The following is a 15,138-nucleotide window of genomic DNA, read 5'->3' as shown; positions in this document are numbered from 1 at the left end:
ACGTAATTGAATGCGGCCATCAACTCCAATAGCATAATGAATAATCAATTGAGCGGTTTTCCTATATTGTCGGGTATCTTGTCTAGGGTATCGTTATAAGGCACTTGTCGACAAATCATATAAGGCATGTGCAACCGTCGTTAGCTGCTTCCCATCACGGAGGACGTTTCCGCACGCTCCTTCAATCGCAAGGCTTGTGCCTCGAGCGAACGAGCCATCAGTTTCGTCACAGGCCAGACACCAGCCCTGTCCAAGAGGCTGGAAGCCGCAATCAAGACCTTGGAGCCGTAGCCTCCTTCCACGACACTTGGAAGACGCTGTAACGCAGTCAATGCAGACACTGTTGTGCAGTTCTGGATGTTGATCTGCATCTTAGCCTCCACGGTGGACAGAATTTCCTTGACCTTGTCGATCAATTTGCAATCCTCGTCTTCCAGAAGCAGTATACCAGGCACTTGAGTTGTGTCCACCTCATCCCGTCCCAAAACACCCATATATGGCCCAACACGCTCTTGAACCGTGGTTACCCACTCAGCCAGAACTTGGGAGCAGTCGAAAAGACACATCGCACATTGAATTGGTAGATCCCGCGAGGTAAACTCAGCATACGTGTTACCCAAGCGGTTGGACATGGAGATCGAATCAGCCGCGTAGAATGCAGCCTTGCGGAGAAGTTTCTCGCGCTTGGACTGACCCGGACGATATACACCCGCCAAAGTTTGCATGGGTGTCTCCTGCGTAGGAGTAGTGGAAATTGAAAGATCCCCTACCCCAAGATCCGCCACGGAGTCACGCCGCGGATGCATCGAACCCGAACCTTCGCTACTGGTAATCGAAGGATCAAGCACATCTGGGGTAATCTCATCCACATGGTTGAAAATTGCCGTCCCGCGAGCCAGCTCGTCGGAAATGGCGTTCCAATCACGGTGCCAGAAAGCCTCCTTGCACCGTCCCAGATTGACAAACAACCGGACATAGGCCAGATCCAACAGAGGAATACTGTCCGCAGAAAGAGGACCAGCCCCATACGGATTGGGTCGTTCCAAGCTGTGGATCGGATTGCCGGCCCAGGCAGATTGCCAAGCGCGTAAAGCAGGCTCAATATGAGCTTGCATGGCATCGGTCTCTCGGGTCGTCCACTGCCGACCGAGATGACGCTGGCGAGTTTCCCAGATGTAGTTGTGTAGGGCATAGATCAACACGAGGCAGCCAAATGTGCTAGGTTTCGCATCATCTGTCAGGGAATTGGCATGGGATCCAGATTGTTCCCGCTGGCTGGCCGTCAGAAGCGAAGTCAGCGCAGTCGAGAAAGGCAAATGCTTCTTCGCTGCCTGGGATCCGCCTAGCCGCTTCCATGCTTGCGGGGACTCCGCCGACCACACGTCCTCCTCGCATGGGAGGCTGAGCTGAATCTCAGAGTTTGTGAGTGCAGGCGCATGGTTGTAGGCGGAGACGACGAAACTGGAAAGCACAAAGATGGTATAGAGAGTCCGCTTGCGTTCCTCGACGATCTTCCAATCCAGCCATTCTTTACGCTCCTTGGGTGGGCCAGATGATGCCCCAGAGCCCTCTGCCTCTCCATTCCGACCTGATGTCAAGTGGTCCTGTGGCAGCTGTTGAGGTTCTAGGTGGTGGGTCAGCTCCGCCGCTCGAGCAAGGCTGACCAACGCGGCGCAATGAGTGCTGGCGATATCCGCAGACGTCTTGTCGCCACAAGTGTGGCCGTACCAGACATTGAGCAGCATGGCCTGCACCAACCAGAGAGGAGTATTGTGCACGGAGTTCTCCCTGGCAGGCTGAGAGCGGTTCAAGGCAGCAGACATGTCTGCTTTGCGGCGCTCTTCGAGATAGAGCTGGATCATCTTCTTGGCGGCTTCAAAAAGATCCTTGGAGGCGGCGATGTCAAACTCGTACAGAGCACCAATAGCGGCCATGGAAAGGATCAGACAACCGCCACCACCGGCCACACCGGTAGAGCTGAGATTCAGATGGCCATTCGGCGTGCGCAAGCTGTTGGTATATTCAGGAGCCTGGAAGTTCAGAGTTGGGATGTGCAGGAACGGGGCGTGGGGGTGGAAATAAGTGATGTAGGACGAGATATAACGTTGCATGTCAGGGGTGCTGGGTAATTGTCCGGTGCTGTTGAAGCCGGGCATGGATCGGGACGACAGATCGTGGCTCGGGAGGATCGGCTGGGAGTACTTGCGATGATGGAGAGCGGACGGTCGGGCCATGCTGGCTAATAAAGCCTGTCGAGTGGAGTCTGTAAAGGTATCGGTGGAGGTTGAGGAACGGTTGCTTCGTAGGGCACTATTCGCGAAAGGAAGGTGGAAAGGATTAGGAGATTCTCCGCTTGTTGCCATAGAGGATGGAAACATACTCTGCGAATGTCCTCCCAGCATAGGCTGACCCACCGAGGTCATGGACGGAGGGGTGGCATACGTCTCAGCAAATGGATTATTCTGCGCCATCAGGGACTTGGGGGAGACGGTCTCAGGCGGGATCCCGAGATCATTCAAGGCGGGATATTCAAACGCAAACGGATTCGCGGCGGGCGCAGAGGCGTGCGGGAAGGGGTTGTGCCAGGCGGAGGACGAGAGAGATAGGCGGTGCGGGCCGTCCATCATGGCTTCACTGATTCCGCTCTGGCTCCCCGTGCTCATGGCCGATGGAGAGGACTCGTCAACCGCAGAATCGGCGCCATTGTTGCCCATGGGTAGCGATGGATCGACGCCGTTCATCATCCAATCAAAACTGAACTCATCGTCCATCATGGGATCGGTAGGCTGTTGCATGTGGTGCGCGGCCTGTGTGAAAGGGGAAGGAGACTCGTCGAAGCCCTGTGGCGAGCCGCCAAAGTGCAGCTGCGCTGGGTTGATTGTGCTTCCATGACCCATCAGCATGTCGCTGAAGTTCGCGTCAAAGCTACCGTAGACGGGGGCAGTCCGCAGCCCACCGGAAAAGTCCATTGGCAGCCCCGACGTTTCCAGTTTGGTTAGTCCATTGATATGGGGAGGAGGGTGGGGCTGGCCCGTGCCAAACGGGCGATAATCCAATGGGGAACCCAGAGAGGTTGAGCTAAGACTCGGGTGATAAGCATGACCCGGATGGTGTGGTGCTACAGGGGAGGGGGCGGTGGTGCCAACGACCCCGAGAGCAGCCTGGTCAATGTGGCTGATCGTATTGGCTCTGGGACGGACATTGCTGGGGTTGCTTGCAATGGAGTTCTTCCGCACGCGATTGGCGCCAGACGTAGCACCGGTGGCAACCCCAGCAGCACCGGTGCTCTCTCTGCGGCCGTTCCGGGGCCGCGAGGATGGAGTTGCGGTCATGTGTAGTTTCTGCTGGTGGCGAAGCAGAAGATCACGACGAGCGAAGCAGCGTGCACAGTCGGGACATTCAAAGGGCTTCTCTTTGGTATGCGACCGTTCATGGCGCTTCAAGTGTTCCAGCCGGGCAAAGGACCGACTGCAGGTTGTGCAGACATGAGGACGAGGCTTATCGGTTTTGGGGGGAGGGATATTGGCATTGGTCTGGGCGTTGGATTCGGTCTTTTTCGTGGTATCTCTAGAGATGGCTGCAATGGACAGTTAGAGAACTGAGTAGGGAATTATTGTAAAGCAATAAATGGCGTACCAGCTGGCACCTCACTGATACTCGCCAGATCCTCCATTTTGGGGCTAGTGTTTGGATCTTGGACCATGGAGTCCAGTAGCATTGCGTAGCTGGGAAAATTCAAAACGATTATATCTCAAAGGACGGTAAAAATGGCGCAAGTTGGCATTGATCACGACAAAACTATCCGGCGAAATGACATCAAGTCAGCCATTGTCTCAGGATTGGAATGCTGCCTGGAGGCCTTGTGAACTTACCAGTTACCGCCACGAGAGTAAAAGAACGTATCTCAACAGCGCAAATTGAACACAGTTGATGTTCAAAGATTGGATTCAAATAAAGAGACTGAGATAGAGAAAGAAGACGTGTCTGGATGGCTTGGAAGTGGTCGTAATCAGCAGGGGAAAGCTTCAAAGTTCGCGGAACCAGGGAACGGGCAGGACTTACTTTGAGACAGAAGCGAGACACGAGAGCGCTTAGCCACCATTGACCGATTGCTTTTAACAGTAGCAGTGGCAGTAATGAAATGGAAGAGTTGAGAGTAGTGCTGCGAAAGATAGTGATACTCTAGTAGTATCTCAAGTGCTAGTGATAGTGGATTCCCCACGGCGAGAATGGGGCAACCGATTGATAAGCCGGGAATATCCGAGCTCAATTGTTCTCTGTACAGCGTAGCACACAGTACAAGTATATGTGGCTACAAGAGAAAAGCAAAGAAAAGAAAGAATAGAGACGAGAAGAAAAGATGGAAAAAAAGAAAGAAAAGAAAGAAGAAGATAGCGATAGACAGCAGAGAATCAAGAGATGAGTAGTGTTTCGCCTCCGGCCGACAGAAACGCGGTAATGGTTGATACGGTACCGTGTATGGTCTGGAGTGAGCTGATCGTTACATTCCTGTACTGAGTATGGATCACCCGTTTAGCGTTGACTAGTGTATGCACTAGCTAGACTCTCATGTCTGATTGGTTAATGATACCAGTGGACTAAGAAGCATTGGCCTCATGGCCCGTGACAGGGCAGCGGGGGTGGGTCTGTATGGTATGGTTTGGTAATACGGTAATTCGGAAATCGGGATTGGCGAGACCCGGCCGGTTTAGGACGCACGGACGGTATTGTGTATTCTACTTTCCTGTTTTAGCTTAGTGTGTTTTATTTTGGGCCAACGGTCGGATGGCCTCCGATAGCAGAGATATGATTGCCATTGTGTATTTACGGAATATAATGGAATTGAATTAGATAAGTAGAGTATCTCAATTGCAATATCTACCACTACTCTATTGCTATAAGAACAATCACACGGAAGGACTTGCCTACTCGTACTTCTATGTACTAGTACAGGGGTTGAATCCTATTACCGGTGACCAGTCATCCTTGAAACACAAAATAACCGTACCGTACCGTACCCATGAAGTATGATGTAACATTCTGACTAATCCGCATCTTCGGTAGGCCTAGTTACCGGCGCTAATCCCAAACAAGATAGAGCCGACCCCAGACCTCGTGACTGACGATCAATCAACTGGCCAATGAGACCTGTACTGTACTCTGCTACTATACTATTTACGGTAGCCCGGGGTAATAGAACCAAGAAGGCTAATTTAGAGGATGTGGTAGCTTTGTGGCAAAGGAACCGAGATGTGTGGCTGTACGGAGCACCAGTTAGAATTCCCTTATTCCATAGGGATACTAACCCGATTTATCTGCACGGAGCATATTCCGTCCTCGCGATGTGGGGTGTGGGGGATTTCCCTGCCGTCAACTTTGTTCAATAGGGGTACGGAGTTAATGTACTATGTTTGGAGTAAGAAAGACCTTGGCATTCCGTTGTGTATGGGCTACAGAGTACCTGGACAGTACTTGGTGCTATCAGTGTGGTTCGCAATCCATCCGTCAAATATCCGAGGTGCGTCCGGAATGCGCAATGGCATCAGCCTGCATTGTATAGCCGGTATATTAAGGCTACAGTCTGTACTTGTAGTGAAGACGGCATGAATTATTCCGTTGCCGATCTCGACGATACCGTTACAAACTGGTACTTGCAGAATAGCAAATGGCATTATTATACCTGAATGAGACTATGATTGTTTGCTTTATTACCATCCTGCCCAGCATAAACTATAAAACTATTTTTTACTATGCACAAGTATATGCATGTCATACTCCGTACTCCGTCCTGCTCCACCAGTTTGTACAATGCAACTATGCACAAGTACCTCGCCTGTACTGTACTGGCCATACACATCGATGTACCTGGCCATAGTACAATATTACCGGAAATGACTCAATAAATGACGCATCTTCTGATTGGTCAGAACTACTGCTGCTGTATTTCACTGCCCCTCGGCATCGTGCATAGAACTTGTACGGACTACTTGTATGCTGAATACATACAGACAAAATCTAGGGCGCGGAGCGTACGGAAAGGTATTGATTCATCATGTCACGTCTCATGTATATACATCTAAACACTGATCGTCTTGAACACACTGCAGATTGTTAGCTATCATATGCAACAAGTGGAAAAGAAAGGTGACTTACCCAAATCCGCTGCTTCCTGTCGCCATCACCGTTCCCGGCATCTGTGCCTGCCAGTGCACCTCCTTAACCGAGTCCATATAGTGCACAAACAGCAACTGCGACGGCACGTCTGGCGCTGCTGTCCGCTGGCTCTCTTCGTCATCCAATTCAACAGCCAGATCCCACAGCGTCACTGTGTTGTCCGCCGATCCAACTGCCACCACACTGTCGTCTGTCGGGTGCCATTCGATACTCGTAATCGGCTCCCGGTGGAAATCGAACGACGCCACCGGCGACGGCCGCAGCTGGCCTCCCGGTCCCGATCCCGTGCCAGGCTTCCACTGGCGCAGGTCCCAGACCGCCCACTGTCCGTCATCAGCACCTGTTGCGAGCAGGTGGAACGTCTGGTTCGACCAGCTCATGACGTTGATGTCTGTGTTCGATACTTGCACGTCCACTGCAGGCTTGCGCGACTTCGACCGCACGTCCCACACCTTGACGCTGCCGTCGCTGCTTGCAGATGCAAAGACGTTCTTCTCGTTCGGGGACCACTGCAGCTCCTCGACGGATGATGTGTGAGCGGTAAACGGCCGGGTGTCCGTAACCCATCCGCCGCCTTCGGTCCGTGTCGTCGCGTAGATCAATCCGTCATTGTCACCAGTCAAGAGCTTGCCCAGCGGCTGCAAGGGCGACCAGTCCAGCGCATAACCCTCGGACTTGTGCATGCGCAGTGTCGACAGCGGCTTCGAAGCCGACGGAGGAAGAATGGTACCCGGGACATCGAAGCTGGTCAATTGCGGCGTGACATCGTGAATCACCACCTGTGCGTTCTCCAGCATTGTCGCCGTGAGAGTCTGCGCAGGCTTGTCGGGAGATGAAGAAGGTGTCTGGTGCGTGCGAATACGGTTTGCGGTCGAACCTAGCGGGATGGACTTGGACTCGAGAATCGGCTCGCCCATGTCGTCGTCGTCCGATTCGCTATCCGAATCATTCTCGCCCTCTTTCTCCATCTTGCTCAGCGAGCTCATCTTGAGAACCATCAATTCATTATCCTTAGCACGACCAGTGTCAGCCTGCGTACCGGTCACGGCGTAGACAGTCGCGGGGTAGGTCTTGCGGTTGTCGCCCAGCGAATCGCGGACAATGTCGAACGAAAGGCATGGCCACGGCGTACTCATCGAGTGTAGCATATCGTATGTAGACGGATCGGGGGAGAGGATCTCATCGGGGCCCAGTTTTGTTCGTCCGGGAATAAAGGCTTCTTGGTCGACTTCCATGCCATCTGCATATTTTTCATTCCACCGTTAGCCCAGGCGCACAATTTTAAAGACGAAACAAAATGAATAGACAAAAGTTACCCTTCTCTTCTTCTTCACGCTCAGCATCCGGTCGACCATCTACACCTGCCTCCAGAATTTCATCTTCACTCTCAAACTCGTCTTCGAATTCGTCCTCGAACTCTCCAATCTCGTCCGGAGGGGCGTCGGCAACCGGTCGCTCACCAGCCTTGAGCGAGGTGGGGTGTTCCTCAACGGCGTCAGCTGCTCTTTTGGACATGGTGCGATATTATGATAAGACGATCAATCTTAAGGAATTAAGAAAAGAATAAAAAGAATCCCCTAACGACTCACGTCGTGCTGATTAGGGCTTTATGGTGGTCAGGAACTTTTTTTTTTTTTTTTTTTTTTCTGTCGGGCGGAATCAAGTGGGAGAGACGCTAATCCTATCGCGGACTAGCGCAGATCGGCTGGACCTCTTCAGAGAATAGTAAACACGACGGAGTACAATAGGAGAGGGGCTAGTACAAAGTGAATACAGCATAAGAGACTAAGAGACCAAGACTATATCGTTCATTTACAGATTCTATACCTGCTGTATACACATTGTTCAATCTCTATACTGCATACTGCTCACACTTCGTTCCTCACGTCATTCGTCCGGTCTGCCAAGCCTAAACAAACGTGCGGCTTCGAATTGCTTCCCCTCCGAAGAGTTCCAGTTGTGTTGTTCAACGAGAGACTTGAAAAACAAAAAAAGGACCTTACACTCATTTAAAACTTTGCTATAACCTCCGAATTCGGATCCACCAGTCTGCCAGTTAACGTCGCTCTCTCCTGACAGACGCTGGTGTGTGTTAAGCGCCGTCTCTTCTCCGTCCCCGCGCCGCTCATATCGCCATCGCCATCGCACGTCCATCATCCGTATCGTCCTGTATCGGAAGGACTGACGGTATCGTTTCACGTCCGCATCAAACCGCATACACAGAGTTAGAGTCATATTCCTATCCTATTGGTTTCAAGATGGATGCGCCGTACCTTGAACCAAACGTCGCGGAGCCGCAGAAACAGCCTGCCGAGGTTCCAGAAGACACAGCGACCACGGTTCACAATCACAACAACGGCTACAGCAGCGACTCGCGAGCCCATTATTCCTCCTCCTATACCCCGTTATACGATGCCGATCAACAATCCCGATTCAACCAGTCCCCCACATTGAGTACCTATCAGCCACAACTCCCGCCGTCGTCGTCGAGACCGAGTTCGGGGTTGTCGAGTGGGGCGGAGCGACATGGGTATTCGCAACAATCTCAGGATTTGCAGAAACAGTCGTCTCAGGCCGCGTCGAAGAATAGTGTGGTGATTAAGGTGGGAATGGTCGGGGATGCTCAGATTGGGAAGACGAGTTTGATGGTGAAATATGTTGAGGGGAGCTGGGATGAGGATTATATTCAGACTCTAGGTGAGTTGGCTTCCTTACCTGGGACGAGCGTTACAGGCTGACTCGTACTGTGTCAAGGTGTCAACTTTATGGAAAAGACCATCTCAATTCGCAACACAGAGATTACTTTCTCCATCTGGGATCTCGGTGGTCAGCGAGAATTCGTCAACATGCTTCCGCTCGTGTGCAACGATGCTGTAGCCATCCTGTTCATGTTCGACCTGACACGGAAGAGTACATTGAATTCGATCAAGGAGTGGTACCGGCAGGGCCGTGGGTTTAACAAAACAGCCATTCCTTTCCTGGTCGGGACAAAGTATGACCATTTTGTCAACTTTCCCCGCGAGGACCAGGAGGAGATTTCTATTCAGGTAAGACAATTGGCATCAGTGGCACTGTACACGGCTAACCCTTTCAGGCCAAACGATTTGCCAAGGCCATGAAGGCAAGTTTAATCTTTAGCAGCACCAGTCACAGTATCAACGTGCAGAAGGTAGGATGCCACTCGACAGTGTGTTATAAGGCTATATACTGACCCAATAGATTTTCAAAATCGTCCTGTCCAAGGCATTCGACCTAAAATGTACAATTCCCGAGATCGAGAATGTGGGCGAGCCGCTGCTTCTGTACAAAAACCTTTGAACGAGGAGATGGAGTTTGTGTATAAGGATGTGTGATGCTGATGATTGCTCATCCTCTTCCTCGACTGAAGGATGGCTACGGAAGACCCTATCATTAGGAGATTTCTCGCTGTCTCTTCTTTTCTGCTATTCTTTATTTTCTCAGCATTGGGCTGCGTTTGGGATTTCTTCGTGTCTTCACTTATTCCTTTTTTCCCTTCTACTGTAATTTTCATTATTGTTTACTTCCGGGTCGTGGAGATACTGAACCGGAGTGCTGGACATTGGAGTTTGGTTTTGATTCTTTCCCTGGTCTTTCTCTAATACAACTGAATAGATGTTCCTCCACTGGACCCATTTATACCTCGAAATGCCAAGTCTTCTGACTCAGCATATTTATGTTCAGCTGAACTTCAGTTTCAACTTATTGTTATTGAGACGATTCAATTGATATTTTAGGATATGACCACTGCATACCAGACCCTGCAAGATGCCCTGGTGGTCAATGGGATCCAGCAACTCTTCACCTGGATTCTCCTGGTAGCAACGCCTAATCGATCATGGCTCCGCTTCGTAAACGTGAGCGCTCTGACAGCGTGGATGTTCTGGGTCTACAGTTCTGAGAATCTCCTTTCTGGCGCGGACTACGATGAGAATGTCCTCTATCGAATACTACAAGGCTGTGTGCCTTTACCACTGGTCATGCGGACAGCTGCTGCGCTATTCCCGCCTAACGGTCCTAGCAGCAGCTATTTAGACATGGCCACAGCTGCACGGTTGACCATTGACCCGCGGGCAGTCAGTACGCCATGGCAAGTACGAGGGATACCATCATTTCCGCCATACTACAAATCTTGTCCGCCAGCGCGCGGCTCGTTCATGCTACGACAAACGGTTATCACGCTTTGGCAATGTCTCTGTCTAGACCTGCTCTTCTCGCAGTTCCGGGCGTGGACGAGCCAAAGAGCGTTTCCGGCTAGTCCTCGGGAGCTGGGACCAGTGGATCTGCCTCCGGGGCCGTGGGCGACGTCGGGAGCGTCGATGTTGGTGATTGCGCTGATCGGGCGGCTGGGATTTGATATATCGTACCGGCTTGTGTCGGTTGCTTATGCTGGGATGGGTGTCCCGACGGAGAATTTTCCGCCATTATTTGGGAGCTTCTGGGATGCGTATAGTTTGCGGAATCTTTGGGGGTGAGTCTCTATCTTATGGTCATTTGGATATGACAGCTAATTGTGTAGGGCTTGTTGGCATCAATTCATGCGACTGCCATTTACGGCGACTAGTAATGCGATCACTCGCCATGTCCTACGTCTTCCTCGCTCGTCCGTGCTGGGACGATATCTCAACATCGCGATTGTCTTTTCTCTATCTGGATTAATGCACCTCCTCGGTGCTCTGTCAGCAAACATTCCCTTTTCGGGGGCGATGCATTTCTTCGGATTATCCGGCCTGGGCGTTTTGATCGAGATCACCATCCAAGGTCTCTGGGATTACTTTGCTCTCCCGCGACCGCAGGGGATATGGTGCAAGGCCGTTGGATTTCTCTGGGTTGGCTTGTGCTTCAGTCTAGTTGCGCCGTGGTATTCGCCGGAATGGAAGTATTTGTTTAGTGTGGGGGCCGAGTCTGCGTGGTTCCTGGGAGCATTTACCGGTGCTGTTGGTGTGCCGGTGGCGTGTGTTGTGGTTGGACTGAGTGGTATTATGGTGAAGAGGGTTTTCAAATCGAGTTTGTAGATACATATTTGTATAGTATCGGGATATGCCCCTTTGGTTCCTATATAGATCCGTGGGCGGAGGTGGAGCCGCTCAGCCCTGCGAGGCTCTCCTCTTTATTTCTTCCTCCTCTCTCCATCTCTCCCTCTTCTCTACTATTCTTCACTTAATTTCTCTCTCCTTATTCTGTTATTGGTGTGAATTCTTCTCTCGCCCTCTGTTGTTGGCTCTAAACAGTCATTTCTGTGACTCGCCACGTCCATTCGCTCTCTACCACCACCACTCCACTGTCAACTGCGATCGTCGAGGGGGGATATCAACACCTCAATTCTCTATACTCTACCATGACAGAAACAGAGGAAGCACCCGTCCTCTCCTTCAAAGAGCGACTCGCCAAATTCAACCAGCCTTCAGAACCCCTGGCCCCTAGTCCCCGTCCACAGCCAGCCTCGCGCCCACCACCAGTGCACAGCAAGACGGTCAATAATCCTCCGAGCAATGTCAACGGCTCCGTCGCGGATCGCTCGATCGGCAATCAGCCGGTCCCTCAAACTCCGAAATTAAATATCGAGAATAATTACGGGGATGGCCAGAATGGAGTTAATGGGAACGGTGTCAAGAAAGCAAAGCCTCCGCCCCCGCCATTGCCATCGCGGAGGCCGTCCACTCAACAGCTTCAACCTCAAGACCCAGCGCCCCCTGGTCTACCGCGCAGACCGTCATCATTACAACGGGGAGTTTCTCGAGATTCAGTTACCTCCAATGCGTCATCTCTGTCTGCCGTTTCGGCGAGAACGGCTCCCCCTTTGCCCACAAGACGGGGGACGAGTCCTAGGCCACCGCCGCCACCTCCGCGGCCAGTGTCTCAGTCGAACGGGACTACGAATGAAAACGAGGGTCAAAAACCACAATTACCCCACCGACCAGCATCGAATGCCAGTACCTTGAGTAATGGTAGTCGTTCTCCAGCTCCCGCGCTGCCTCCTCGACTTCCTCCACGGACACCTACGAGAGAACAGGAGACGGCGGCGCAACAGCAGAATAGCAATAGAGAGGCTAGACCTGCGTCGAGAAGACTTCCGCCTCCGCCTCGACCGGTTGATCCCCGTCTGCTTGGATTCGGGGGGTCGAAGAAGAGTAATGGTGAAGATCATCCTTCTCCAAACGGGGTTCCACCACCGGTGCCACGGGATTCTCGTCCTGATCTCTCCAAGATCGAAGCGTCGAAACCTCGTATAAATGCTTCACCTTCAGCACCAGTGACTCAGACTACGACCTGCTTGAAATGCCGTGACTTCTCCGCTCCGGACGAGCATGCGGCGCAATTTCCACGTCAATCACTGCCAACGCAGGACCTTTCCTGGCTGGCGAATGCCCTGACCGCACCATTTCCATCGCCAACGGATAAAGCCCGGGCAATCTTTACTTGGCTGCATCACAATGTCGAGTACGATGTCCACGCACTTTATAACAACTGCGTGAAACCGTCCACGCCACAAAGCACCCTGGCCACGGGCCTAGCTGTCTGCGAAGGCTACGCCGGCCTCTTCGCAGCTCTCGCAACCCACGCTGGCCTCGAGGTCATTGTCGTCGGCGGCCATGGCAAGGGAACTGGCTACGCTGACCCAGCCCCAGGCTCTGCCCTCCCACCCTACAACCCGGGAGGCCACGCCTGGAACGCCGTCCGCATCGACAACGGACACTGGAAACTCATTGATGCCTGCTGGGGCGCCGGCGCCGTCAACGGCGGCGGCCAACCCTACATCAAGGTCTTCTCGCCGTCACACTTTACCAAAACAAACGACGAATTCGGCCAATCCCACTACCCAAGCAACCGCGACCACTTCTTCCGCGACGACGGCCGCCCCTCCATCTCCTGGGAAGAATACCTCCTCCACGTCCCCAAACACCCCGTCATCTTCACAGACGCCCACAAACACAACCTAGACCCCTCCTCTTTCTACCCAGCAACCAACCAGATCTCCATCAACAACACCCCCGGCCCGCTCCGCGTCCAATTTAACCTCATCTGCCCACACTGGACCTTCGAGCACCACTCCAAGGCACTACCAGGCCTCTTCCTCCTCCAAACCCACGGCATCGACGGCCGCAAAGAAGAGCGTCTTCCATTCAACCACGTACGCGGCTCAACGCCTGGTGGCGGCGGAGACGTCTGGTACGTCGATATCCCCGATGCACGGATGTTAGGGGCGCCTGGGCAGAAGTTGCAGATTGCTGTGTTGACGAGTTTTGGGGATCGGACGGATGCGCGGGGTGTCACGGCGGAGGAATTCAGGGCTTTGAATGGGAGAGTTGGGATGGCGTGGGCGTATGTTTGTCAGTGGGATTTGGTGTGATTTTATATGTTTAGCATTGTTGGTTTATTCTAATACCCTTATGTTTCTGTTTGTTGGGTATATTGCGTATGGCAGTAATGAACATATGAAGGCTTTTAATTCCCAAGAGCTGAAGTCAAAAACCCAAGCAGCCTCCCGCGCGAGTATAGCTAGGTGCCAGGCAGTTCCCAATCTGTCCGTCATATGTCCCGCTCCGACCCTATGGTTTTACATTTTTTAGCACTGCGAGGATATTTATATATCAAAACACAAAATATACTGCGCCAATGATCCTACCCATCCAGGCCTGTTGGATATTAGTATGTATACACAGGCACTATTTCATCCAATCCAAGTCGAGTGGTGAATTGCTTTAGATCAGAAGCTTCTGAGAGCCCCTGCGAAAAGGAACTAAATTCTGTCAAATCACTTTGATGGCTCGTGCAGCCTGTTCAAATGCGTAAGGATGGGGGGAGTAAAGTGACATTACCGCTCAGAGTTGAACCACGGTTTCGGGGTCAAACAAGTTGTAAGACGGAATCCCCTCATATAGGACACCATAGTCATACGCTTTTAGATGGATAAGCACTCATTGTCAAGTCTGGTAGCCTACTGTCCATATAGTATTCTTGTGCTATTGGGATGTAGGAAATGTTCGCCTCGTCGGGCCTTGTGCGCAGTTCCAGGCCATCCATCACTTATTTCCGTGGATTCCCCGCCACAATCTACGGAAGACCCAACATCTCATCAAGGAGTTTTGTGAAGACGTGCAGATCCCATATGCAGTCTTCACCTCTGAGGCTCTGAGCCCACGCCCATCAGATTGGAGTGAAGGCAGTTTTCCTCACCCCACAGCGGATTCAGATTCTGGAGGGCCCAATCCACAGCGAATTTGGAGAATCCGTTTTGTGTGGGTTGGATCAGATTGTGTGGATTTAGTGTACCGACAGCCTCCAATTAAAGAGAATACAGTCATATTACAAGCATTGATTTTCATCTAATACAATGCCAAATGCATATGAATCAATCAACTATGCACTCCAGTATGTCCAGGTAATCGTTGTCCAGTAACTATTCAGTGTCCAGTCCAGTCCAGTCCAGTGTTTATTCATTTGTCTTCACTCTTCTCTTTCTTCCTTCCAATCCTTCCCTTCCTTTTTCGTCCCTTCTCACTATATTGACTCGCTGGTTCCAACCCAGTATCACCGTCAGGGCTTCCCCGTGTTCAATAACTATATATATGTGTATGATTATGAATGGATAAGGAATGATGTGTTTATGTTTAGTATATGAAGTGGCTTTCTGGACTAAAAATTTATGGTTTAACCTGCCCCAACCCGCTCTGAATGCAACTCTAATGTTAGGGGCCAGGCCCACAATGCTAATGACTAGCTAATTAGCTATCATACAAGAGATTTCGTTGAAGAAGCCGTGCAGGGTAGATAACCCCACTGGTCATCTCTCTGATTAAACATACCGCTTATGCGACAGGCGCTGTGACGGCTCAACGCCTCAACGCCGCCTCAGTGGCTGATATCGACAAACGCCGCCATGCAAGCAAACAAAGAAGATAGGAATTCAATCCGTTAGTATCTACTATTCCAAGCCCGTTACAG

General features: G+C 51.6%; 5 protein-coding genes across 5 annotated transcripts; 3 read left to right on the top strand and 2 right to left on the bottom strand.

Moving 5' to 3' along the window:
• Positions 1 to 140: 140 nt before the first annotated feature.
• amdX (putative C2H2 transcription factor (AmdX)) lies at positions 141 to 3,718 on the bottom strand (the record flags this gene model as incomplete). Its single annotated transcript, XM_022539822.1, has 2 exons — positions 141 to 3,577; positions 3,637 to 3,718. 2 exons carry the CDS (start codon positions 3,716 to 3,718, stop codon positions 141 to 143), a joined length of 3,519 nt encoding a protein of 1,172 aa, XP_022405059.1.
• Positions 3,719 to 5,927: 2,209 nt separating this feature from the next.
• ASPGLDRAFT_41949 (ribosome biosynthesis protein RRB1) lies at positions 5,928 to 7,778 on the bottom strand. Its single transcript, XM_022545518.1, has 3 exons — positions 7,491 to 7,778; positions 6,154 to 7,414; positions 5,928 to 6,101 (listed from the first exon to the last, which is right to left on the bottom strand). The coding sequence occupies exons 1-3, from the start codon at positions 7,687 to 7,689 to the stop codon at positions 6,077 to 6,079; spliced, it is 1,485 nt and encodes a 494-aa protein (XP_022405058.1). The 5' UTR covers positions 7,690 to 7,778; the 3' UTR covers positions 5,928 to 6,076.
• A 179-nt stretch (positions 7,779 to 7,957) lies between these two features.
• Positions 7,958 to 9,781, top strand: ASPGLDRAFT_41947 (Spg1/Tem1 GTP-binding protein). The gene is made up of 4 exons (XM_022545517.1): positions 7,958 to 8,871; positions 8,929 to 9,221; positions 9,269 to 9,343; positions 9,394 to 9,781. Exons 1-4 carry the CDS (start codon positions 8,433 to 8,435, stop codon positions 9,490 to 9,492), a joined length of 906 nt encoding a protein of 301 aa, XP_022405057.1. The 5' UTR covers positions 7,958 to 8,432; the 3' UTR covers positions 9,493 to 9,781.
• On the top strand, positions 9,713 to 11,489 carry ASPGLDRAFT_701313 (wax synthase family protein). Its single transcript, XM_022549448.1, has 2 exons — positions 9,713 to 10,663; positions 10,712 to 11,489. The coding sequence occupies exons 1-2, from the start codon at positions 9,933 to 9,935 to the stop codon at positions 11,205 to 11,207; spliced, it is 1,227 nt and encodes a 408-aa protein (XP_022405056.1). The 5' UTR covers positions 9,713 to 9,932; the 3' UTR covers positions 11,208 to 11,489.
• A 41-nt stretch (positions 11,490 to 11,530) lies between these two features.
• Positions 11,531 to 13,543, top strand: ASPGLDRAFT_63278 (uncharacterized protein; the record flags this gene model as incomplete). Its single annotated transcript, XM_022548635.1, has 2 exons — positions 11,531 to 11,665; positions 11,807 to 13,543. The coding sequence occupies 2 exons, from the start codon at positions 11,531 to 11,533 to the stop codon at positions 13,541 to 13,543; spliced, it is 1,872 nt and encodes a 623-aa protein (XP_022405055.1).
• Between the last annotated feature and the right edge of the window lie 1,595 nt (positions 13,544 to 15,138).

Source organism: Aspergillus glaucus, assembly GCF_001890805.1.
Source record: "Aspergillus glaucus CBS 516.65 unplaced genomic scaffold ASPGLscaffold_2, whole genome shotgun sequence".
NCBI classification, from domain to species: Eukaryota; Fungi; Ascomycota; class Eurotiomycetes; order Eurotiales; family Aspergillaceae; genus Aspergillus; species Aspergillus glaucus.
This window is presented reverse-complemented; position numbering and strand designations above follow the sequence as displayed.

What these genes read in the sequence shown, in the direction of transcription:
- ASPGLDRAFT_41949 (XM_022545518.1), bottom strand. Translation starts at nt 7,689, where the DNA reads ATGTCCAAAAGAGCAGCTGACGCCGTTGAGGAACACCCCACCTCGCTC. An exon ending in GCGTGAAGAAGAAGAGAAGG is followed by an intron (nt 7,415 to 7,490) that starts GTAACTTTTGTC and finishes AAAAATATGCAG; the next exon opens with ATGGCATGGAAGTCGACCAA. An exon ending in ACAGGAAGCAGCGGATTTGG is followed by an intron (nt 6,102 to 6,153) that starts GTAAGTCACCTT and finishes AACAATCTGCAG; the next exon opens with TGTGTTCAAGACGATCAGTG.
- ASPGLDRAFT_41947 (XM_022545517.1), top strand. Translation starts at nt 8,433, where the DNA reads ATGGATGCGCCGTACCTTGAACCAAACGTCGCGGAGCCGCAGAAACAG. An exon ending in GGATTATATTCAGACTCTAG is followed by an intron (nt 8,872 to 8,928) that starts GTGAGTTGGCTT and finishes TACTGTGTCAAG; the next exon opens with GTGTCAACTTTATGGAAAAG. An exon ending in AGGAGGAGATTTCTATTCAG is followed by an intron (nt 9,222 to 9,268) that starts GTAAGACAATTG and finishes TAACCCTTTCAG; the next exon opens with GCCAAACGATTTGCCAAGGC.
- ASPGLDRAFT_701313 (XM_022549448.1), top strand. Translation starts at nt 9,933, where the DNA reads ATGACCACTGCATACCAGACCCTGCAAGATGCCCTGGTGGTCAATGGG. An exon ending in AGTTTGCGGAATCTTTGGGG is followed by an intron (nt 10,664 to 10,711) that starts GTGAGTCTCTAT and finishes CTAATTGTGTAG; the next exon opens with GGCTTGTTGGCATCAATTCA.